Raw genomic sequence first — 23,207 nt, forward strand, 5'->3', positions numbered from 1 at the left:
TACCTAAGATTTCCTAAGAAGCTCCAACAAGAGAAGACAAACTCTGCTTTTCAGGATTTAATGAGACAGCAAAATCAACTAGGAATTTTCTAACATTGAGATGTTTCTGTAAGCTCACAGTGTTCTGCTGTTTCTCAGGGACACTGGAAACTGTTACTTAGTGAAAACTGCTCTGCAATTGCTTTCCTGTAATACTGTCTTTCAAATCTGAGATGTAAAACCTACCTATAAAATTACTGGTTAAATGAAAAGAGCACACAAATATATTTGGATTTCTGTAACATCCAATACAGTGTTTCAAAATCTTAATTTTATTAAAAAACTAAATCAGAGTGGTTAAAGACAATCATCTAAGCTAGGAACTGTCTGGAAGTCTAAGAAAAAGAGAATGATGCTGTACAGGGTTGTTGATAAAAGTCTAATGTAACAGAACTCAGTAGAGCAGCCTACTCCACTGAAGTTTCTTTGTTGCCTAGATACACCTAGCAAGGTTTCATAATTCAGACCCTTAAAGAGCAAGCTAGGCTGAAAACATGATTTCCAAGGAAATATGGGGTTCTTGAAAGGTCTTACTGCAAGTTACAGGAGCAGTAAGCATACAAGCACAGCATACCTCATCATATAATACCTCCACAAAGAAATTACACATAACAGGGAGTAAAATCTCCATGAAGATATACGAAAAACCGCAGTTCTAAGACAGACTACAAAAATAAATGATGAAAAAGTTTTTAAAACTGGTGGGGAGATTGAATATTGATCGTGAAAAACTGAAACAACAGCCTGGGTAATTAGAGCTTGTAGATTTCACAGTATTTATATCATCAAATGACTGATGTCCCATACGAGGTGAAGACTTCATTTTTCCTCATGAGCCAGCATGAAGTGACAGACACTGTAAAAAGAGTTTCTTGTAGCTCAGTAACCACACGAAGAAGAGCTGAATACTGTTAAAAAAGCATGGAAGTGCTCCCTTCCTCATAAGGAATGCTACTAGAAATCTTGCTGGTTTGGAAAGGCACTATTTAAGCCAAGGAGGATGAAAATAACTACGTAATAATTCCTCACAGTTGAAGTACAAAAATTGTTATGTGAAATATCTGTATAGATTTGAGTTAATCTGAGAGAATACATCTATAACATCACAAGCCCCACTGTATAATAAGCACCCTGCTTCATTAACTAAAATGAAGGGGAAACAAACCAATAGACAAAGCATATAACAATTACAAACAGTACAGAATAGGAAGACTGTAAATGCTCCTCAGGATAGTGAAATTAAAATAGTCTGTGGAAGTGAAATGGAATTTGGAATTTTGGAATTTGGAAAGCGAAATAGTTGAAGAAAAATTCACCCTAGATTCAAAGGAGAAACTTAGGAAGCAGTAATAGTGAAAGACCCCTTAGGGAACTGCAGAATAGAGGCAGTGCTTGTATAGCTAGATTTGGAATATTTTATCCATTCTGAGCAGGTTTTTTTCTGAAAAATGCTGACAAACATGAGTTCCAGAGAACAGTGTTTGTTTTGTTGTTGTTTTTTTCCCACGGACTTCTTTGATGAAAGAATAAATAGGTGTGCATATATTTTCAGATCAAATGAAGATAGGCATGTCTTTAAATATATTTTTTAAAAGTCTATAAATATTGTGGAATATAACCAGCAAGAACTAAAAGGCATATTCATCATTTTCCAGAGCAAAGGAAAAGAAGTAAAACTATAAGAAAATATCTGCAGGGGTTTTCATGATAGGAAAGAGCCCTTCTTTACTTCTTCTCTAAAAGTACTGTCCTAAATTTGCAGTGTATTTGAACTATTTGTGAATATACACAGCAACAGCTCAAAGATTTCTAGCATCAGTCTAGCCTAGGTTGACCACCTATTGCTGTTACATATGTAAATAAAACTAGTTTTATAAACATTTATGGAGGTTAACAAGACTTGTGAGATACAGGAGAGATATAGGAGAAGAAAACAGCCAGAAGACTGTTAAGAGATAGGCAAATTAATATTGCAAAAGAATAAATATAAAAATAGAGAAGACAGGAAACTAAACAGTGTGTCTGAATGCATTTTTCCCTTGTATTGATTGACAGCAATACAGAAAACATGTTTATGTATCAGAAAGAAACCTGGTGATCAAAAATTTATCACATTTAAGTATTTGTTAAAAAAATACTGTATATTTTCATTAACATCATGTAAAAATTTTGTAAGTATTGTAGTTCCAAGTGGAAAATGTCTGCATCTGGAAATAAAGTTCCCCACATAACTTGGAGAATGTGTAATACCTTGATGTCTGTCCAGCAACATTCATATATCAACAAAAAGTTTATATGAACATTTCCAGTATGGACTGAAATAGTATAGTCATAAACAATATGCAACATTAAAATGGTTTAAAAAAAAAAAAAAAAAAGCTACATCTACAAAATTAAGCCTCTACTTTTGACCAAGAATTGTCACAGTAGTTGAGGGATTACAGCATTCATTAATTACATCAACAAGGGTTTCCTTCAAACTCAGGTATCCACTGACTGTTTTTATTTTAATCTATCCAAATCAATTCAATTCATTGCTTATAGTCATACAGACAGGGAGGCAAAGGATACTCCATCTGCTTAGCTCTACATCCACTACTGTAAACAGAAATCCTAACATCTAACTTGAATGCTTCTCCTCATCGACTCGCTAGACCTTTGTAATAAATTCAGGAACCAGAGATAGATAATCAATATCAGATAGCATGAATATCCTTCAGGTCATCTATTTTATTGCAAGAAAAAAAGTCATACTAAATCACTGACACTATGCAATAATCTTGTAGTATCCAGAATATGGTGTTCAAAATACAAAGTGAGTGGGAAAACAGTAATTTCGGTTTTTTGAACTTCACAAATTTCTGAAACAATATGCTGGGCACTTAATTTAAATTTAATCAATAAAAATAATTTAAGTAATTATTTGGGCTGCAAATACTCTCAGAAATGAACTTTATCTTGTACGGTACAATAGCAATTATGTATCAATGATCAGAAAAGAAAGTAGAAAGCTGTGCTCTCTAACTGAAACTATAGAAAGATTAAGGAGAAGCAGGATATAATCATTTCAATTGAAATACAGCCTGATGGACTGCTATCACTAATCTCAGGAAAAATGTTCAAATGTCTTTCCCAATCAGATTCAATTATTAGTATGTTTAAAATTATGTTTTAAGGATGGTATCTCACTAGCACTGTGTCATGATCAAATCTTTTAAGTAACAGTTCAGTAATGACATATGAGCATGCTGTACAAACACCATACATGAAAGATAATAAAAACCACTCATTACACAATACATGAGTTTTATTAACTCATTCCTACAGTTAGTTTTTCTGGAAGTTTTTTATCGCACATTTGATGTATACATTGAATTTTTCCATTCCAAGTTATCTATCTCCTTGACCCAAAACAGATATTTTAGTTACAACACGTTTGAAAACTGATTTTCTTCCCTTTAAGCACTTATATCAGTGTGCTGTTATTATATAGTGTAAGATTAAAACAACTAAGATCATTCTTAAAATGGGTCTCTGTAACATCTACTCTAGTCAAACAAATCATCACCACCTGTATTAACTAATTAGTTTGAGTAACAGCAATGAATCAATGTCAGGAGAACACCAGATATTTTAATGTCAAGTTCTCATTTGTTAATTCCTTGGCCCCAGCACTGCTTGAGAATCTGTAATTCATTTTAAGTAGTTTGAAATGCTTCCTCTGGCACTACTACTCAACTCTGCATAAAGTTAATAAATCTGAAAAATTGGAACAGAAATTTCACCTTTTTACACAGTGCTGGTATACAGTCTTGTAAACCATTATGCTACTTCGCAAGTAAGAGACCAGTGGAATCAATGCACTTTTCATTTTTGTGTTGCTTTAGCAATGTGAATCACCTGTAAGTTCACTTTCACAAGCTAGTATGCTATCAATTATCTTGTACCGTCTCCATTTTCTTTTACAGAGATCCTTAATTTTTAGTTAAAGTTTCTAGCATACAATCTAAAATCATCAGAAATACACAAGCATTTTGTTTATATATTTCTTTTAGTTACACTAATATTATACAGCAAATAAAAAGCATTTAAATATTGCTAGCGAAAACAAGTTAAACTGCACTCTCAGGTTTAACAGAACGCTTTTGTAGATAAAGAGGCTTGTAGGCATGTTATGATGGACAAAAAACTACTCTTAAAACTGTATGCAATCATAAATTCACATGAGAACTTAAGTGAAAACTAAATATGCTAAATTATAGAAATAAAACACTTCAGGCATCGAGTTGTATTTCTGCCCTTCAGTGAACATAAGCATATCAGAAGAGGTATGTGATTTTATAAGTTCAAATTCACCTAAATTAGAACCACAAATACCAAGTAATTCAATAACAATTATCATTTCATGCCCATGAGGTTATTTGGTTAAGTTTTCTTCGTGTAGGTGTTTTGTTTTTTTTCCTTACCTGAGCTCCACAGAAGTGAAAAATAACTGAATTTCCTGTGCAACATTTACTGATGCAAGTTACCTCCATTTCTGCCCATTTAGCTTTTTTGACAATGTGGTTTCAAGTGAAGCAAAAGCAGCTTTACACAGTTTTTCTCCCCTGTAATCTATCTCCTATTTTCTAACCTAAGAAGTTGTCAACACAGAAGCCTTTAAGAGAGAATTAAAGGAAATCTTTCATTTCACTTTTCTTGCATGGGACACAAGAAATGTGATATGTATGTTTTTGCTTAGCAGTGCTGTACTGCAGTGCTAAGGAAAATTACACCAGTGCTATTACAATTCTATTATGTTTCTACTGGAACTGGAATTCCATTTTACTCTGTCATATCTTAGTCTGAAAAATCTTTTGGGTCAGAAACCAAGGTCATATTAATTCTCTTGTGTTGTGTTCACTATAGCATGTTCTTCTTCCAAATTGTGTACCACCTGACCTGTCTAAAGATACTGCCAAGTTAAGTTACAGAGGAAACTTCAGAAAGAATTAACATTCCCACCCCACAAGTCATACATTTCTAGATCAAAGGGCATGTTTTTCTTGTTCCAGGAGTAACTCACCTCTGGGGTGACATCTCGTGGTGCAAACCCTGTTCCTCCAGTTGTTAAAATCAAATTAAGTTCCTTTTCATCACACCAATCTATCAGCGTCTCCTGAAAGAGAAGATGAAAGCTGCCACATTTAGCAAGTAATACCTGCGATACATTTACCTCAGATAGCATCTAAAGAATTGTCTTGAAAATAAACAGAGACACACAAAATAAATCAAGGGAATTGTAAAATCAATCGTGGCATTTTCAACAAATACTAAACTGCTATTACAACCAACATATGGCAGAGTAATACAATCAGTCATAATATTGTTGGAAGTGGAAAGTAGAGTTCTGTTCTCCATCTCTTGTCCTAAAATGGAAAACAAGAACTCATAGTTGTTCATTTATATCAGTGTGTGTTTGGATTCTGAGATATAAACACAATTCTTCAACACACATAAGTAGAGTGCGTGCATTTAATTTGGGTTAGATGCTTGATTTTTGTAACAATAACTTTAGTTTCCGTTTTGCTCTACTTTTGAACAGCCTGAACAAAGAAAGAACTACTTATTTGTAAGTCTGACTGTAAGAAGATGCAATAATACACCTGATACAGCAACCCATATCCTGCTTCTTGCAACTACCTTTTCTTTATTTCTTATAACATCTCAGTAGGACTGCACATGCTGATCCCAAAGCTGGAAAAAGAAAGCTTCAGAGATCTGTCATGTACATTTAATATTTTACAGTACCATAGAACTCATAGAACTAGAAAAATGTTAAGTTTGATTTGCATTCATTTTTTAAATGACATTTTAACCTACTTTTCATACTGCAACCAAAAAAAAAGTAACATAAGCAGAAAATGTATTTAGCCTCAATGTGATTATATCACTTATCCTTCGTATGCTACAGCAGGCAAGTGAAGCAGCTGAGCATCTGCTTGGTGCTCCAAATTAACTAATGTGTACCCACATATTACATAGCAGAGTAACCATTGGCAGAGATCAGACTGATTGCTTATACAGCTATCCTTATTCTCTTCAAGTTAAACAAAGGCAACTGCAGCAATTGAAATTGTTAGTTTAAACAATACAGATATGTACCAGAAAAGTTGTGTTGTTTTTTTTTTTAACAGATTATATCTTCTCTGAGCTTTTATCATCTAAAGACATATTTATCTTGACTCTCAACACCAGCAAACATCAGGGAATACTTGAGAGAATTTCAGCATAGAAATGTTGTTTAGCAAAGTGAGAGCTTGACTTCATGTAGATATATATATATATATATAAATTACCATAATCAGGAATAAATTGTGAGCATAAAACAAAGAGAGACATAGTGAGGGTTTTATGAAACATTTATTTTTAGATAAAATAAAACCTGACAAAATCCAACAAGGTTTCAAGTGAAAATAATTCCTTCATCTGTTCTTATACAGCTCAATAGTACTCCAGTTAACAGGAAAAAAAAAATACACAGCAACATCGTGATAGCATATAGAAAGCTACCGCAAATAGAAAGCTACACCTTGACTTTTCACGTGAACTGAGCATATAATTTTTTTCATTATCTTAGATATAATTATTTACCAAGTTCTACTTTGAGTAAAAAAAAGCATAAGACTTTCATCTATGAAGCAATGTTAGTATTTCACTGTATTTTAGAATATGTACCTCTAAGATCTTTTAAAGACATGGAAAAATACCTGAGACTGATATTCAGTTTGTTTATTTCTCTCTAGCCCACAAAATTTTGTTCTACAAAATATTCTCATTTATATTTTGAATATTAAAAAAAAGGAAGCACTACTCTGATCAATCGAAGAAAAAACGCTACTTGTGTTCACTTCCCTGCTGCTAGCAGTCCAGCCATATATGCCATTTGCTTTTCAAAGACACCAATTTACTATGTTTTCAAATGAGAATTCCTCCAGATCACTGATCTGATACTTGGCTTGATTGGTGCTATACAAAGAAAATTCTTATATAGCAATTTGTGCATTAAGATGCCCTAGATCCAAAATCCAAGGCCACGAGATACAATCCTATTGCACCACATGTTAGCTAATGTTACGACCCATTTCAGTCAAGTAATAGCTACACGACTTTCAGACACATATTCTTTAGTAAAGCATCTCAATGTCCAAAATGCAGAACTGTCATTAGACTCAGTTGCTGTACATAGGGCGAGTCACGGAATCTTGCCCTGTGCCTTCTGTGTTTAAAACATTTTAAAATATTCTAGGACTCAAGCATATCTCTCACAAAATCAACCAGCCTTGATCAAAATTAGATAAGAGACTGAAAATACATTATATGGTCTTTCAACAGTTACTCATGTTTTTCATTAAGTATTTGCTATATTTATAGTAACTGTTTCTTTTTCATTATATCCGATGGACCCCTCCACAATACTTAAGAACCCTGCTTACAGAATTCTCAACAGGATGGCTAGAAAGTGGATTTTTTTTTTTCAAAATCTATTAAGTGCCATTCTCTAATATCTGCAAATAAATGAACAGAATAAACAAATAGGGATTACAAAGGCCCTACATGAAAATTCTGTATTTCTCCAACACAGATCTTCTGAAACCCACTTGCTTTGTAAAATTATGCATCTTCTTTCTTCACAAATAAATCCTGCTTACTAGGATAATACACTAGGAAAGTATGTTTGAAAATGCAAGCAAAAAATATATATCTTTTAAATGAATGTTCCTAAACACGTTAGTTATTTACAGTATGTACTTAAAGCTGTGCTTACTCTCCTTAGCAATCCACATTAAAAAATAAGAGTTGTACAAAATGACACAGTGAATATCATCTTAATTTTCTTTTACAATGATATGACATCATCCTAATGAAGAAATCAGCCTGAGTAAGAACATGAAAAAAATATATCAATACAGAGAAACTGCACCGTGACAAATTTGGTAACAAAACTGAATGCAATTTTAACTGCTGAGTTTCAGCAACTCAGAAATCGACAGACTAGAATCTTATAAGAAATTCTGGTTGGTCCTGTGGCTGGGACTACTCCAGACTCCAACACAATACTGATTCTTCATGAATCAGAAATTCACAACAAAACACACAAATTCAAAGCAGAAGAATAAAGAAAAAGTTAAAAGAGCCTTAAAAATATTAAGTTACTCTTGGAATTAATTTCATTTTTTTTACCCTTTTTCTTGTGAAGATTCTATTTTTTATGCTCATGACTTTTCACTTATTTCTTGAAAGTTTCACCGAAACGTAGATGTATGAAGATACTCCTATGTGTGGAGCAATAACTTTGCAAATAATCAATCTTAAAATGGTTTAAGAATGTCAGAAAATGAAATACTAAAATACCATGAAAATACACTACACATTTTCTGGAACCTCCCCACCCTTTTTTTTCTTACCCCATCAATAAAGGCATTAAGTAACATAAATAGTAGGACTGTTTTTACACCATAATTGTTGTAGTCAGAAGACTTGGGTAACACCCAAGTATGTATTTCAATGCATATGTATTTCAACCTTTTCATCTTTTGATATTTTGCTGACCATTGTAGTCTTTTGAAAATATATTTGCAGTTTTTAGCATCACAGTCAATGTTTTGTTTAGTACTGCTTTCTAAATAAGCTAACATCAGACAGAAAGTAGTAAAAGTACAACTATTCTACTGAAATGAAAAGCTAAAGGAAAAAATGCCATAAAACTGTACTCTATAAAAGGTTTACTTTTTTTAAAATGGAAATATAATTGTAGCCATTTTTCATTATGAAATAAATTACAGCCATCAAAAACTTCAAGGTTCAACATACCAATGAAGCCTGTAATGTAACCATTTTTAAAAGCTACTGCTCAGTATAATTATTCCTATAATGAGGATGAAAAAAAGAAGGGACTGAAGTGCAATGTTGAACAGAGTTCACCAAAGCAGATGTGAAAGTGAACCAAAGAGATGTGCAAACACTGAAGTTTTTATCCATCAAACCAGCAGTACGGGGAGTGACAACACTTTTTTGAGGACTGAGACCAGGAAAAGAAATTGCAAACTATTTCAGTGGAGAATGATGAAGACATTGTAGGTCACACACAAGATTGACTCCAGCATGAGACATTGAAAGACTGCAATTCTGCTCTCAGAAAGGTGAGAAATTCTGCTCAGAAATTCTTAATTCAGACCAATTACAGTGAAATATCAGTCATTCTACAAACAAAACCTGTGATTTGTTGGTATGCTGTATCAGATTGAATTAAAATCTAGAAGAGGGTGTAGATCAGATGCAAACATCAGTTTACAAATGCAGTATGGAAAGAACTACTGGCTTCCTTCTGTAAGAAAATCTGCTTCCATTTACAGTTGGTACCACTGGAATTTCCCTAAAGTGGATATTGCTCTCTGGAAACAATAACTGATCACTGGAAAGGATCTGACAACTCCAGTGTAACAGTTTTTCTCAGGTGTTGTGATGAAAGAGTGGGACTTAGAGGTGTCAGAAAAGCTAGGTATTTTGCAAGCACATCTAGTATTTGAAGTAACTTTCATGTCTACTCCGACTTTGGCAGATACATACATTCATGTGGGCATATATACACACATGCTCATCTTTACATAATAAAAATTTACTAGCAAAAACAATAAAGTTAAATGCATTTCATTTTTGTTAGGTGTAAAGACCTCCCTTTAAAAATGTTTATTAACTAAAATAAATATTACTGAGATTATAAACACTCAAGTATCTTTGTTAAGACCACTTAAAAATTAAATTAAAAAAATGCCTCCTTGCAAACATTACTCTTCCCTCTCTCATTATTCCTAAAACAACACAAGTTAATATAGCAATTGGAATAAAAAGAAAAGGGTAAAAGCATATAAGAGTGAAATAAATTCGAAACTGCTCACATGAACAGGAGAGAAAAAAAATCAAAACTTTTCTCTCTCTTAGCAGTGCTAAGATCTGTTATTATAAGAAACAATTGGTTGGCTTTTGAGCCATAAACCTCTCATTCATCGTGCAGAACAAGATGGCTTTTTCCATACTTTCTTTCCTTTTGCATACATTTATATTTATTTTAGATTGTTTAAGACTGTTTACTTCTGATTTTCTTCCCATAATGTGAAAAGGCAAGTTGATGTTAAAGACAAGTAAATAATGTCTTATGACTAGAATTTGTTACAGTATTTTCTCTACATACAGCCATGTCTAGAGCACAAGTGCAAGTTCATGGTGTTTTCAGGCACCACAAACTAGAAGACTCACCAATCTTTGCTGGTTGTAACCAAGACTTGATAACCTATTTCTTAGTCTTGCTAAAAACATAGAAACAGCAAAGCTACAGAAAGACTGTAAACATCTCTGAGCTGCCAAAACAGTACTAAATGCTTCAAATCTAAGGAACCAGTAAAGCATGTGGGTCTTTGTAGACAAAGGCAATATGTCTCAGAGATCTCCAAATACAAATGTAAGAATCATATTCTCCAACAGCTCTCCACACACACAGCTGCACTTCACAGACACATGTACTGGAAAAAAGCACTCAGATCTCGCATGTGCATATTTATAAGCAGAGACAATCTGCATTCCTAGTTTAAGCCAAGTTATTCTCTGCATCTACTTGTTCTGTTTAATGGGCAGTAAGTGGACTGGACTGAAAAACCTCTAGAAGGCTTCTGTGATTTACATGAGGGACCCAGTTGTGAAAAAGGGTATAAATGGGAACATTTGGGTTTTTTTTGTAACTATGAAGTTTTATCTACAGTACAACTGTAAAAATATAACTGATTCTTATGGAACCCATTTCAGTTCCTAGCTCCATTTTCTAATAGTAGGTCCAATCTTCCGTTTTTACTTTATATAAATAGCCACAATTATTCAAGATATTGCTTTCTTTTACTTTTTAAATAAAATTCCAAACTTTGCTTTTTTTTTTTTTTTTTTTTTCCTGCACCTCTCAACGTAAATGGCAGATCAATAATATTCAAGATCTTTTAAAAAGTTTGGATTTGAGGACAAAGACAAGAGATGAAACCATTGTAGAAACAGGAAACTACCTCCACGTACCTAATGCAGTTTCTGGTGTAAACACTCCCATGTCTCTGCTATTCACGCATATAATCCACAGTTAATGAATGAAATCGTTTTTTAAAAAAATCTACCAGTTCACCTGTGAAAATACAGTAAAGAAAATTTACCTACCAATAGCTGCTGTACTTTGAGATATTTAGTCCATATATATACTCTAAGAGTGGGCGAGCTTGTGGCCTGCCTTGAAGTGTCCTGGGAGGTGCGTTCTAGCGCCTCCCCTCGTCCTGCTTGGTGCATGAAATATAGGGCAGAGTGCATCCGCCACCACTTCAGTTCCTCTTAAATGCACAATCAAACCTGAAAGAGATCCAGAAAGAGGGGAAAGGCAGGTAGGAGACTAATGTACATGCAGACCATACCTCTCAAAGAACATCAGTTACTGACTAGTAACCTTTCTTCTTTGAGTCTGCATGTACATTCCAGCAATGACGCATGCTCAGCGGTTACCTTTGACATTTACTGCCCCACACAAACAACTGCAGCATCACATTACTGAAGGCTGAGACAGCCCTGGATTCTATCGTACTAACACACTGCTAGAGGGAAGCAAAGATGGAACTCCAAGTGGCCTCATGGCAAACATACTAATACCAGGCAATACTGAGTTTTCTCAGGGTTCTGAAGGAATTTGCTTTGGCTACGGAGGGAAGTCCAAGTCACAAGTCCACACGCAGCCAGATAACTATCTGAACAACCGTTGTGTGAAGCAAGTTGAACTTTTGGACGTTCCCACAGCACAACAAGCAATCAAAGTAAAAGACTTAGACCTGTGTGAAGAGAAATAATTGGGTCCTAATGAAATCAAGAATGTGAAATGTAACATTCAGGAAGCATAAGACCCAGGAATGAGTATTGGAGGACTCATCGCCTGGCTGCTCTTGGAACTTTGCTACTTCAAGAAGGAATTTTGGATGACTGAAGAAAATACCTTACATAGGTAGGGAGTTAGTAAAATAACAGCCACAAGGATCTGTCTCTCCAGCAGATGGTTGGGTTACAGGATGCACCATTTTCATAGACAGAAGCAGAATGAATAAGAATGTAAGAGCTTAACAGGGGAGAAGGAACCATATCATGCAGTGGTTTTCCAAGATTACTGTATCATAAATAGTCCAATATGTCCCCATCACTTGTTTTAGGAAACTTGAGGTTGCGAGGTGTGAGAATGTGAATGAGTTCAAACACTGAGAGCAACCACATGGCCTCAGCAAATTACAAAAAGAAGTCAAAAGAACTACATAAAATAAATAATCCAGAAGATCTGAGATCAAAGCAGCAACAGACATATCATACAGACAATACAGTTTTCCTCTAGAGTATGTATGTCTAGACCATGTGCTCCTAACCTTTTGGCTTGCCTGGGCCACACTGAAAAAAGAAGAATTGTCTTGGAATTGCACATAAAAATATAATATAGTTAATGTATAAGTAACAAGACTTTTAAAATTATATTTTTATTAAAGCATTTAAAAAAGAGAGCAACAAAAACATACAACTAGTGGAATATTTGACCTTGCTTTTGTGAAACAAATGCATCAGTCTGGTTTGATGGAAGTGGTTGCAATTTGTAGTGAGTTCTCAAGGTGTTTGTCAGATATTTTTGATGAAATTTCACTTTTCCTGTACTTCATCCTTGAAAATACTTATCAAAAATATATATAACGCCAAAAAGTGATGACATGAAAAGACGTGATTGTGAAGTGAGGGACATTTTTCTCCAGTAAGATCAGACTTATAAAGCCTTGTAAAGAGACAGTATCAAATTCTTGAGTTTAAGATCTCATTGCAAATTTATACATTACATTTGAAAATTTGCAGGCAAAGTATTTATGTTGACTTAAATTTGAGTTGCAATTATACCAAAAAATTTATGACTTTTCTTTGCAATCTTGAAACCTCTCAAATTCCTTTATCAAAGAGGAAAGCAGGGCTGCATATTTTTTTGGCTGCTCACAGGACCATGTTTTGCCACTGTATTAAAATACATAAAATTATTTGTCATAACTTAAGCATGCCACAATTTGAGTTTCATTTCAAATGTCTTTATGGTTTGAAACATGGCATAGACTACTTGATTTTCACCTTGAAGATGCATGTTTAGCTCATTTAAATGAGTGGTCAAATCCACCAAACTGCTAAGCCTGTGAGTCATCTTTAATCTTCATGTTCTGGCACAAATTTTCCTTTTGATTCTATAAATGAATTGACTTCATTTCAGAAATCAAAAAATCTTTTTAGCATTTTACCTCAACTTAACCTCTTCACTTCAGAAAAGTAAATGATGTCCCCATAATCAACATCCATACTTATAAGGAAATCTTAGAATTTGCAATGATTAAATCCCTTGGACTTTATGAAATTCATAGCCTTGATGACAATTTGCATGTTCTTATCCATTTTTAAAGCTTTTGCACTTAAATAAGTCCCACTTTTTTTTTTACCAGCCTTTGCCAAGGTGTCATCATTAGCTATACCAGATGTGCTGACAAAGTTTGAAGTAAATCATTTTCATGTAATTTTTACTGCTTCATACATATAATTTAGTTGAGATCCGATCTTACTACCATTTATCATCATCCTGAAGCTGTTCAGATTAATTCAGAGAAGTGTTATTTTGCCATGATGAAGCTTATTAGAGAAACAAAAAAATCTATTTCCTCAATTTAAATCAGATGGGAATTATCTGTGTTCATCTTTCCAGAGTAACGTAAAATAAAAAGGCATTTGTATAGAAACCTGACTGTTGTGTGCAATTTGATTGAGAAAGGATCCTTGTATAGATCAGGTCACTACAGGTGAGTATATGAAGATATTTTTCCCTAGAGCAATTACTGCCACAGATAAATAAGGAAAAAGTTTCAGAGAACCATTTTGAGATAGTAAATTATTTTCTAGGTCTAAAAATCAATGCCAGATGTAGCTTCCAGAAAACATCAAAACATCTAGAAAAAAAACCCATTCTTTCCAAACTAAGCAGTGTACTTTGTTTCTCCAGTTATACAGAAAGGAAGAAGACTCTGCAATGATAAATTACTGCAGTAGTGATACAACAAGGAAAGTATGTATGAGGAAAGAGGACTAAAGTATTCTGGAACTCATCAGGCTGGCTGCACTTCTCCATTATCTGTTGATTAGAAGTAATCTTGAATATCGTGAAAATGATTCTTAAAAGGAACATGGAAAGGACAAAGATCAGTTGAGATTCATCAATGATTCTTAATACAAACAACTTGACTGCTACTGAAGGCAATGAAAAATAACTGACAGTGATCAGTACAGAAAAATTCTTTTTCTGTGAGCCCATGGTTTTTTACTTACAGCAAATAATGGAAGATTAACAGAATGAACTATTAATAGGCTACCTCGCTGATCAGTATATTGTTTATTCCTGAACTCCAGAGTATTAGCATCTGAAGTCTACAAAGCAGTAAGACAAACTTCTGGCATTTATTTCTGAACAAAAAGGCCATTCTCTCAAAGGGAAGACTTTTTCAGGATTTAGGGTATGTGAAATGTCTCTTTTAAACTCAAAAGATTATAGCTATTACCCATGATACTAGGTGAAAACTATTACTATGGAATGTGATGAGCTATCTTGTACTTCCATTGCAGCTTGCGAAAGTATCTCAGCATTAGCTGATCCCACTGCAATCAAAGATTTCAGCTGATTATTACACACAGGAGAATGCAGAGCAATTCACATTAGAATTACATTTTTTTCCTCTAAGAGCTGAAACTTTCTGGTCATTTCTCTTATGGAACATTTTTAAAAGATGTTCATTTCTCCTTGATACATATTAACAACAGAATTACTTGGAGTCAGGTGGTAATAAAAGCATTCAAAATTCAACAGAGATTTCAAAATCATCTTCCAACTGTTTCTGCAGCTGGTATAAATAAAGCTAAAATCTGCCAGGAAACTAAGGTTGTTCAAACATGTCTTCATGGGTATGGGAAATCTCTCAGGCAAAATAATATGCAGAATGTCAAGCAACCTACAATATCTTTGTACAGTTATTTGTACTGTAATTTCCATTGTTTCTAAGGCCCTAAATTACTGAAAATAATTTAGTGTTATACAGAAAGATATGCCGACATTTTGTTAGATGATGAGGATAATATCTACATAAATACATGGAATATATTAAAATACAAAATATATTAAAAAAAAAAACACATCTTTGTGACTTGACTGAGGTGGGGATAACCTGTAAGAAGTATGCCTAACCTGGCAGGGTTGTTGCAAATGGAATAAAAAGAAACATCACAGAGCAGTTGCTTCAAGCTAAATCTTGTCTCAAAAAGTTATCATGACCATAGAAGTTAAGAATGACATGAACACAGTTCAAATCAATACATGTAAAGAACTGGAAAGAACGATTCTAAGCTGAATCACATGCCATTTCTCATTTCAGTGGACAAATGCCAAACTTCACTTGCTGAAATTTAAGAATCATAAAAGAAATACTAATCAGTACTCTCAGAATGAGATAAATATAGAATACTTTCTGTTACAGGAACAACAAACTCCAGAAATACTTGCAGTGATCATACTGAGTCTTTTGACTCCTGCAGAGAAAGTCTTGTTTTTCAGAAATGATTTACAGTCCCAAAACTCAAACATGCCAGTTCTAACCAAAAATACTGGTTTCATGATCGAATTTTGAAACAAACACTACAAATTTCAGAATAAGAAAAACCTGCACTAAGAATTTCATATTTACAGGTACTCTTAACAGTTAATCTTGAAATGAATTACTGCTTAATTAATTAAACGGTCTGGCACTGAATATATTTTGTACCATATGCTCCAGTTGCAAAAGCAAGAACTGTGCCAGAATCAAAAGCTGCAGCACTGAGGGAATAGTAAAAGACAAGTGAAACCCTTACAGGGTCTGCTTCAAGAGGAATTAATGATTTATGAAGTCTAACTCCTTAGCACATAAAAAACCGAACGCTCACCTATCCTTTTTATGAAATGTTTTCTTTTACATTTAAGTTCTAAACCTCAAATGACTTCTACTGTGTTAATCTTAGCAGACATTTCCCACTATAAGTAATGGTTTTGAGAAATATTTAAGAAAACATATACAAAGTTATTTTAAATTTCTTTCACTTACTTTATCTGATATTTTTATTAAACCTTCATAACTATCTAGATGATGTCATTCTTTTAAGCATGACAATTAACATACAGATGCTGCAATTACTCATTATACTTTCATAGATGGTATGTCATGCCTTCCTCCTCCTGTTTCCCTCAGAAAAGAATGGAGAGAGAATACATTAATGCTCCTCTTCTTTTTTCAGTAGCTTTCCAAATGGATAAGCAGGAAGTCTCAGTAATTATAGAAATGTTTAGGGAGTGCAGTTGTAGGTACAGCAGGTTCCAGCTGAAAAAGTGCATTCCCATTGTTACCTCTGCACTTGAATCAGACAGTAAGTGGAGCTTATGCATATGAAATGTCTGCTGCTTCACAGGAACAGAGCTCTCCCTGCTAAAGCATGAGTCATTTCTAGAGCTGTGAAACCATGGAAAGCCCTCTGGACTAGGAAGTGCTTGTTCGTTATTTTGAAGATGCAAGAAGACACAAACAGTAACCTTTAAAATACTGAGTTATTTATATATTTAAAAAAAAAAAAAAACTGGCAAAAGAAACTTCAGTTGTTTCCACCGTGAACCACCTGCACTATACACATACTATTTTAACATATGGTCTCTAGCATGAAAATGTTTATGTAAGTAATTTTTGTGATTTTTTTAATTGCAAAATTTCCCTTTCTGGACATGTTACAGTCACATTGCAGTCATCTGTTCAGTGCAGTTTAGAATAAAGGCATCATCTCAGTAGTAAGTAAAAATATCATATTGCCCCTTTGAAAGAGTTGTATCATCTCCCACACATTCTACTTTGAGGATTATGATGCATGCAGTGCATGCTATCTCTGGACTACTACTTTCCCTTGCAGAGACAATTGCCACTTTACTGCTGAGACTGAGGAAGAGCCTACACAGTCAGAAAAGTCATCCAGATTGTATTTTCAGTAACAGAGAGTAGGTGGAATTAGCACCAGAAAGAAGAAAAGCATGCCAGAAATTGTATCTGTGAGCAAGAACTGGGCAATGCCCTCTGGAAATTAAGGACCAAACAATCTTCCATTTATAGTCTTTCTAATATTGCAGCAATCGTGACCCAGAGGCTACAGTAGATCAAGGAGTTAGTAATTTACCTAACAGTTATCTGCACAGACAGACAGAGAGCTGTGCTGTGTCCAGTACTGCATTTGGGCCTGGGTCACGCTGATGAAGGGAATCCTCTGATCCACTGGCTGAAGGGAAGCTCAGCAGTTCACGGTACCAGAGGAGCCCACAGGCAGCTCTCACTGAGTGCAGAAGGTCACACCATCACCCCGGCCTTGCTACTAATGTGGCAAGAGTTAAAGAGGACATCCTTTATGCATAGTTATCTGCCTGTAAAAAAAAACACAGTAGCTCAAAGGACCTAAAAGGAGGAACTTTTACCCACAGATTAAATCAGAGCACTTTGCCATGAAGAAATCCATTTGGGGATTCATCCAGTGCTGCACAGACACAGGATTCCCAGCATCTGAAGGGATGTAAAATTTTTTATCTATTCTGACTTGTGAAAGCAAATATTTTATTAGCCATTTGTTGCTGAGAGATCCACAAAGAAGCCTGTATCATTTCTCTCTCTTTCTCTCTCTGTCTTCCCCTGCACAGTGCAGAACGAAAAAACAGACACTTTGAATCCCCTTGTTATTTCAGTGCTCACCACTTCAGATTCTATAGCAGGAGAAGTCCGTGCTTCTTTCCTGCAATTGTTAAGTCCTTTATGTCCTTTAAGAGTTATCCCTACATGCCTATAATATCTCTTATATTAGAACACATTAAAAAAGATTGAGGTTCTTTTCTTAAGAGTTACAAATGTGTGACTTAGGACCAAGTCTAGCAGAAAACTGAGAATTCCAAAGGAATGTAATTTCAAGAGCTTTTACACTTGCACCTGTGAATCTAGGTGCAGTATTTGATACTTTGTCCATTTAGGACTTCTAAGTTTGCAGCTGTAATCACCAGTAGTGATCAAATCTAAAATATGGAGCCAATTTCCAAGCCACTGTAGCTATTGTCTCATAAAAATCAGAGATCATTTAGTAGTCTATTAATTCTCTAGGTGATGTTGCAGCTTTCACTTCTAACTCCAAAAACATTCTATACATTTTTGATCTGTCACCCCCATTTCAAAATACCTCTACGTTATCATAATAGCATTGGCTACAGCAAATATATTTCACTGGAATTAGCAGTGCATTAGTCTCTACGCAAATAACTTTACTAATAAAAACACCTGCTTCTCTATCCCATTCTTTGGATATTGGGAAGTTTGATTTTGATACATTGTGGCTTTGAACGTCTGTAGAAAAAAAAAATGTAATAATCATGATGTAAGTGAAGTGCACTGACAAGCAGATTGCCATTTCTTTTAAATATATTGGATTGAAGGTTACAGCAATGTTACAATGCGGCCATCCACATTTACAGTACTGGCAAAATGATACTGTTTTGCACAAGAAACAAGTGCAGACTAACATTAAGCAGACTTCAGCCCTTTACTATCCTGTATTAGAATGATACTTTTGTGGGGGAATATTGAATTTCTCACTGATCTACTTCTAGAAAATTTTCCATCAGTAAACTCTTTTCTTTGGATTGATTTCAATATCTGTCTTAGCTTTGATAAGAAAATGTTTAGTTCTTTTGCAGACTTTGGATGTTGCTTTCAGTCCACTGTTGGTTATCAAAGACAGTGGAGAGAGGTAAACCAGATTCTCATGGAAACTTTTGTTAAAGAGAATCAGCACCAATGTGAGAACCATTTTAAGTTAATCTTTCCTAGAAGGGACAGTAGAAAGACTGCTTATACTGCAGTTTCAATTTTAAACTAATTTTGCTGGTTTTACTTTTTATTTGTTTTATGCTGTCTATAAAATGAACTTGCTACCCAGGCATTATTTGTCAGGGAATTTCATAGATCATTGAATCCTTGATTCCATGAAACTCCCTGACAAATAATGTTTGAGGCACTGCATCTTATTCCTGATTTTGAAACCTAGACGGTGAGATGACTTAAGTGAAACATATTATGCATGCAGAGAAAAACAAGAATCCAGTTTGTTAACTCTGATGAATTAGGTTGTACAGAGCATGTTCTTAGTATACTAAGATCATAAAAAGGGATAAAAGTTGAAGATAGTTGATCATTCATTTATTCCATGTTTCAAACATACTCAAAATACATAATTATAAGGACAATTAGAAATATTTCCTTCAGCTTTCTTTTCCTACTATTTAACCATCCTCCGAAGGCAGTATGCCTAACGTGCCCAGTTTTGTTTTCATTGGTAGAGATCTAGCAAACAGAGTGACTTTAAAGAATATTTTCAACAAAAGCTAGTCTAACCTTAACTGTTTATTCTACCAAAGAGGAAAAGCCTTGTTTTTTCCACCTTATTTTTCAGTTTGCATATGAGATTGCTGTCCTTTTAGAAGAAACGCAACATAGTTAGGTCAATGTTTGGTGTTGTTAAGACTACGCCTTTGCTAAAATACTACTTCTCCCAATGGAAGATTTTATGTGAGTTTACTAATGTTATTAAAAAAATATTAAGATACAAAATATTTTGAACATATACACTGACAGCATACTAAAATATAATCTACTTTTTAAAAAATACTAAATATGAGAATATATCATAAAAGTGCTTGGGTACTTAAAAACATGAGGTATATCTTTGAAGTTTTATTCAAGATAAAATGGCAAAAGTAGGGAAGTGTGCCATTATGATCAATGCTTCATGCCTGCACATCAATCACTGGTTGCACAGTGAGAATCTGTGCTTGTCCTGAGTACTTTCCAGTTATGTATGCAAAGAAGGCTTCGCCGTATGCCATCTTTGCTCATTTCTATTTCTAGATTTCAGAAACCAACAGAGAGAGGACATAATGAACATAAAACTTTAACTACACATGCAGGTATATTTTTTTGTTTTTGAAACACTGTCATCCCCTCAGTTTTGTCACCTACAGAAGCATTCATAGTTCTGCAGAGTATTTAGAGACATATTGAGCTTTTGTATCTAAAGCAGTTCTCTTCAGTTCTCATTTTAAGCTTAAGCATCTTGCCTTCAAATCAGCCTGAGGACAAATGTCTCTTGTCTTTTACAGCCTAAAGGTACTTGGTAAAACTAAAGCATTAGCTTCAGTGTCCCAAATGACACTTGCTTTTTATTTTTACACATTGCCTCTTTCTATATTGCCTATAAATTTTTATTAAAGTAATAAATTGCCCCAAATACATAAAGAATTGTTTTCTATTTTTGTCAAAAAAGGACAAGAATTTTAAAACATCTTGATGTTAAGCTATTATCTTATAAGATATCCTCAGACACACAGCTGCATTTTCAAGGCAGATAAATGTTAGGTAATCCTCAGTTTTTTCAAATGAGATTCAACTCATGACCACTTCACTGGTAAAAATGCAGAAGCAGCCTTTCAAATGACAGCACTAAGCAGTACAATTTCCACAGGCGAGCAGACCATTTGCATTTAGTAGAGTGGTTTATATCATCATACTAACAAAGCAAGACATTGAAACTGTTAGAATATTTGTAATCTTTAAATACAAGGCTATTTTGACAGAACATAATAGTAAGAAAGCAGATGATATAAATAACAACAGGAAACAGAAATGGCAGTCTGTGTAGAAATGTTACAAGCAAATGTTATCTTTGCAATCTTAACACTCCACCTAAGTTTGTCACAATGATGAGGCATCTGAAATTGAATGCAAACATTTCTGACAGAACAGTCCTAGAAATCCTTGCATATTTTTTATGTGAAAATATTTTAAAAAGTAAAACTCTGCAACCACTGCACCTTTACTGAGCTCTGATGACTCAGTGGCATTCTCTTCTTTATACATTATTCTAAGGACAGTGAAGTCACATCATTTCTGAAAATCCTACCGATAATTCAGAAGTACAGATACGCTGTCACAGAAAATAAAATCAAAATGCTAGCTATATTATCACAGGGTATCCAGAAAAAGAATGTATGAAAAGCCCAAGAACAAAAATACTGAAAAAGAGAAATGTTCAATTTCAACCTTCTATGAGTGTTTAACTTGAAGCATATCATGTTTCTTGCCTAGATAGACACATGCTAGGAAACACTTCCACATAGAGATCAAAGATATTCCAAAAAAGCAAATATTCAGACTTTAGCCACAGCAAGCTACATCAAATGCATTCTAATATCAGAGCATTCTGTTAGCGATCTACTTAATCTTACTGCAAAATATATGATTTTACTGTCATCTAATCAAATACATAAGTGATGTCTCCACAAGTGATGGCAAAAATAACTGGCTTTTGTTACAACCATAATTCTCTGAGATAATTGACCAGTCTGATCTCACTTCCTTAGGGGCACCTGACTCCCGCATTCAAGATAGGCCCATTCAATGCAGGCAATAACTGCTCCCTACACTTGTGTTGGGCTTCTCACCCTATGACATCACTTTTTAACTCCCATAAATATACGCCATGAAGAGAAATCATGCCACAGATTAACATAAACTGGCCAATCAGATAAAATATGATGGTTATAAATGTTTATTAACACAATAAGGCTTTTTATCTCACAAAATAAATGTCGGATATTCTTGAGAAAATTTGTTTTTGTTTGTTTGTTTGTTTGTTTTTTAACCTTCTATATGCTTTTGTTATAGGAGCTGATTATATTCCTTTCAGCCTGCAAATTTTATCTGGATCCTTTCACCCCATTATCATCAAGAGAATGTTCAGTAAAATAGGTACTAATGTGTCCAAGTAACGCCTCTGCATTTATTTAATTTTTTTTCTGCAATTTTGTAAACACCTCACATGAAATATTGAGTGTTGGGTGATATTCAGAAACTTATGACCAGAATGATAGTATAATAACTAACTTGACTTGAAACTCCTGATGTATGTAAAACAAAAGTGGGGGAGAATCCAAAATGATTCTTAAGAATCCTATCACCTATGGAGCAATTTGTACTGAGCAGTCTAGAAACCAGCTAAAAAGAATCATGGCTATTTTCATTGCTTACTGTTGTGATTCTCCCAGAACCAGTAAATTATTTCAACTGAGGCTAGCGATTTCCAATCTGGGCTGCATGCACTCTAGGAGATATATAAAATGATCCACTAGCATGCAGGAAGAAAATATTAGAACTTCAATAGCAGATGTGTATAATTTAAAGATAAATAAACATACACGTACTGGGGGTGCATGTTCACTAATGTTTTACTACTAGTAGTGCACATTAAATAAGTTTGGACATCACTGGTCTACACTATCATTTTGTATAAGATAGCCTGCCAGCATGGCTGGGCACTCTTAAATATGAAGCTTAGGCAGTAACAGTGCATTGGTAATGATGGCACTATATTACGAATCTCTGATTATCTGTAACTTTAATATATGCCCTGGAGGCTGAGGACATGTCTACTACAGCCTGTTAGTCCAAAACAGATGTATACTTTTGACAGCTGCCTGCTTCCCAGACTTTGGTTCATATCACAAAGTAGGTTTTAAATATATGAACTGGAATCCCTTCAGGTTAAACTTATTTGGAAGATGAACTTCAACAGCATATGTAATCCACTCCAGCTGCTAAATCCACTCCACACAGTTCACAAATCATACTAGAAAGTTTTTTCAAATGAAACATACTGAATCAATATAAATGTTGACTTCCCAGCAGCAGATGCTTTACTATATAGAGTTGCATCTATTTGCAGGAAATGATAACTAGACACAGCCCAAGATAAATGTCCAGTTCTTGGCAGTGAGAATTTGATGGCTAGGGCTAAGGAAAGCATTTTAAACTATAACTCCCTTTTTGCACTGATTTTGTTTAGCTAAAAGCTAATTTGTGTAAGCCTAGCAGATCAGTAAAGTCAACTTTTGAACTCTGTTGTAC

The 23,207-nt window shown here is 34.4% G+C and overlaps 1 protein-coding gene across 13 annotated transcripts in view; it reads right to left on the minus strand.

Moving 5' to 3' along the window:
• Positions 1-23,207, minus strand: part of GPHN (gephyrin) — a 264,503-nt gene that overhangs the window by 124,653 nt on the left and 116,643 nt on the right. For 12 of the 13 annotated variants that reach the window (XM_090141191.1, XM_090141188.1, XM_090141189.1 and 9 more), the window contains exon 4: positions 5,105-5,197. In XM_090141191.1, coding sequence (XP_089997317.1) covers positions 5,105-5,197 — 93 coding nt within the window. Of the gene's footprint in view, positions 1-5,104; positions 5,198-11,271; positions 11,458-23,207 lie in introns of all 13 variants that reach the window. The other variant, XM_090141181.1, reaches the window with a different exon arrangement.

This window comes from Phasianus colchicus, chromosome 5, assembly GCF_987193195.1.
Source record: "Phasianus colchicus chromosome 5, bPhaCol1.hap1.1, whole genome shotgun sequence".
NCBI lineage: Eukaryota > Metazoa > Chordata > Aves > Galliformes > Phasianidae > Phasianus > Phasianus colchicus.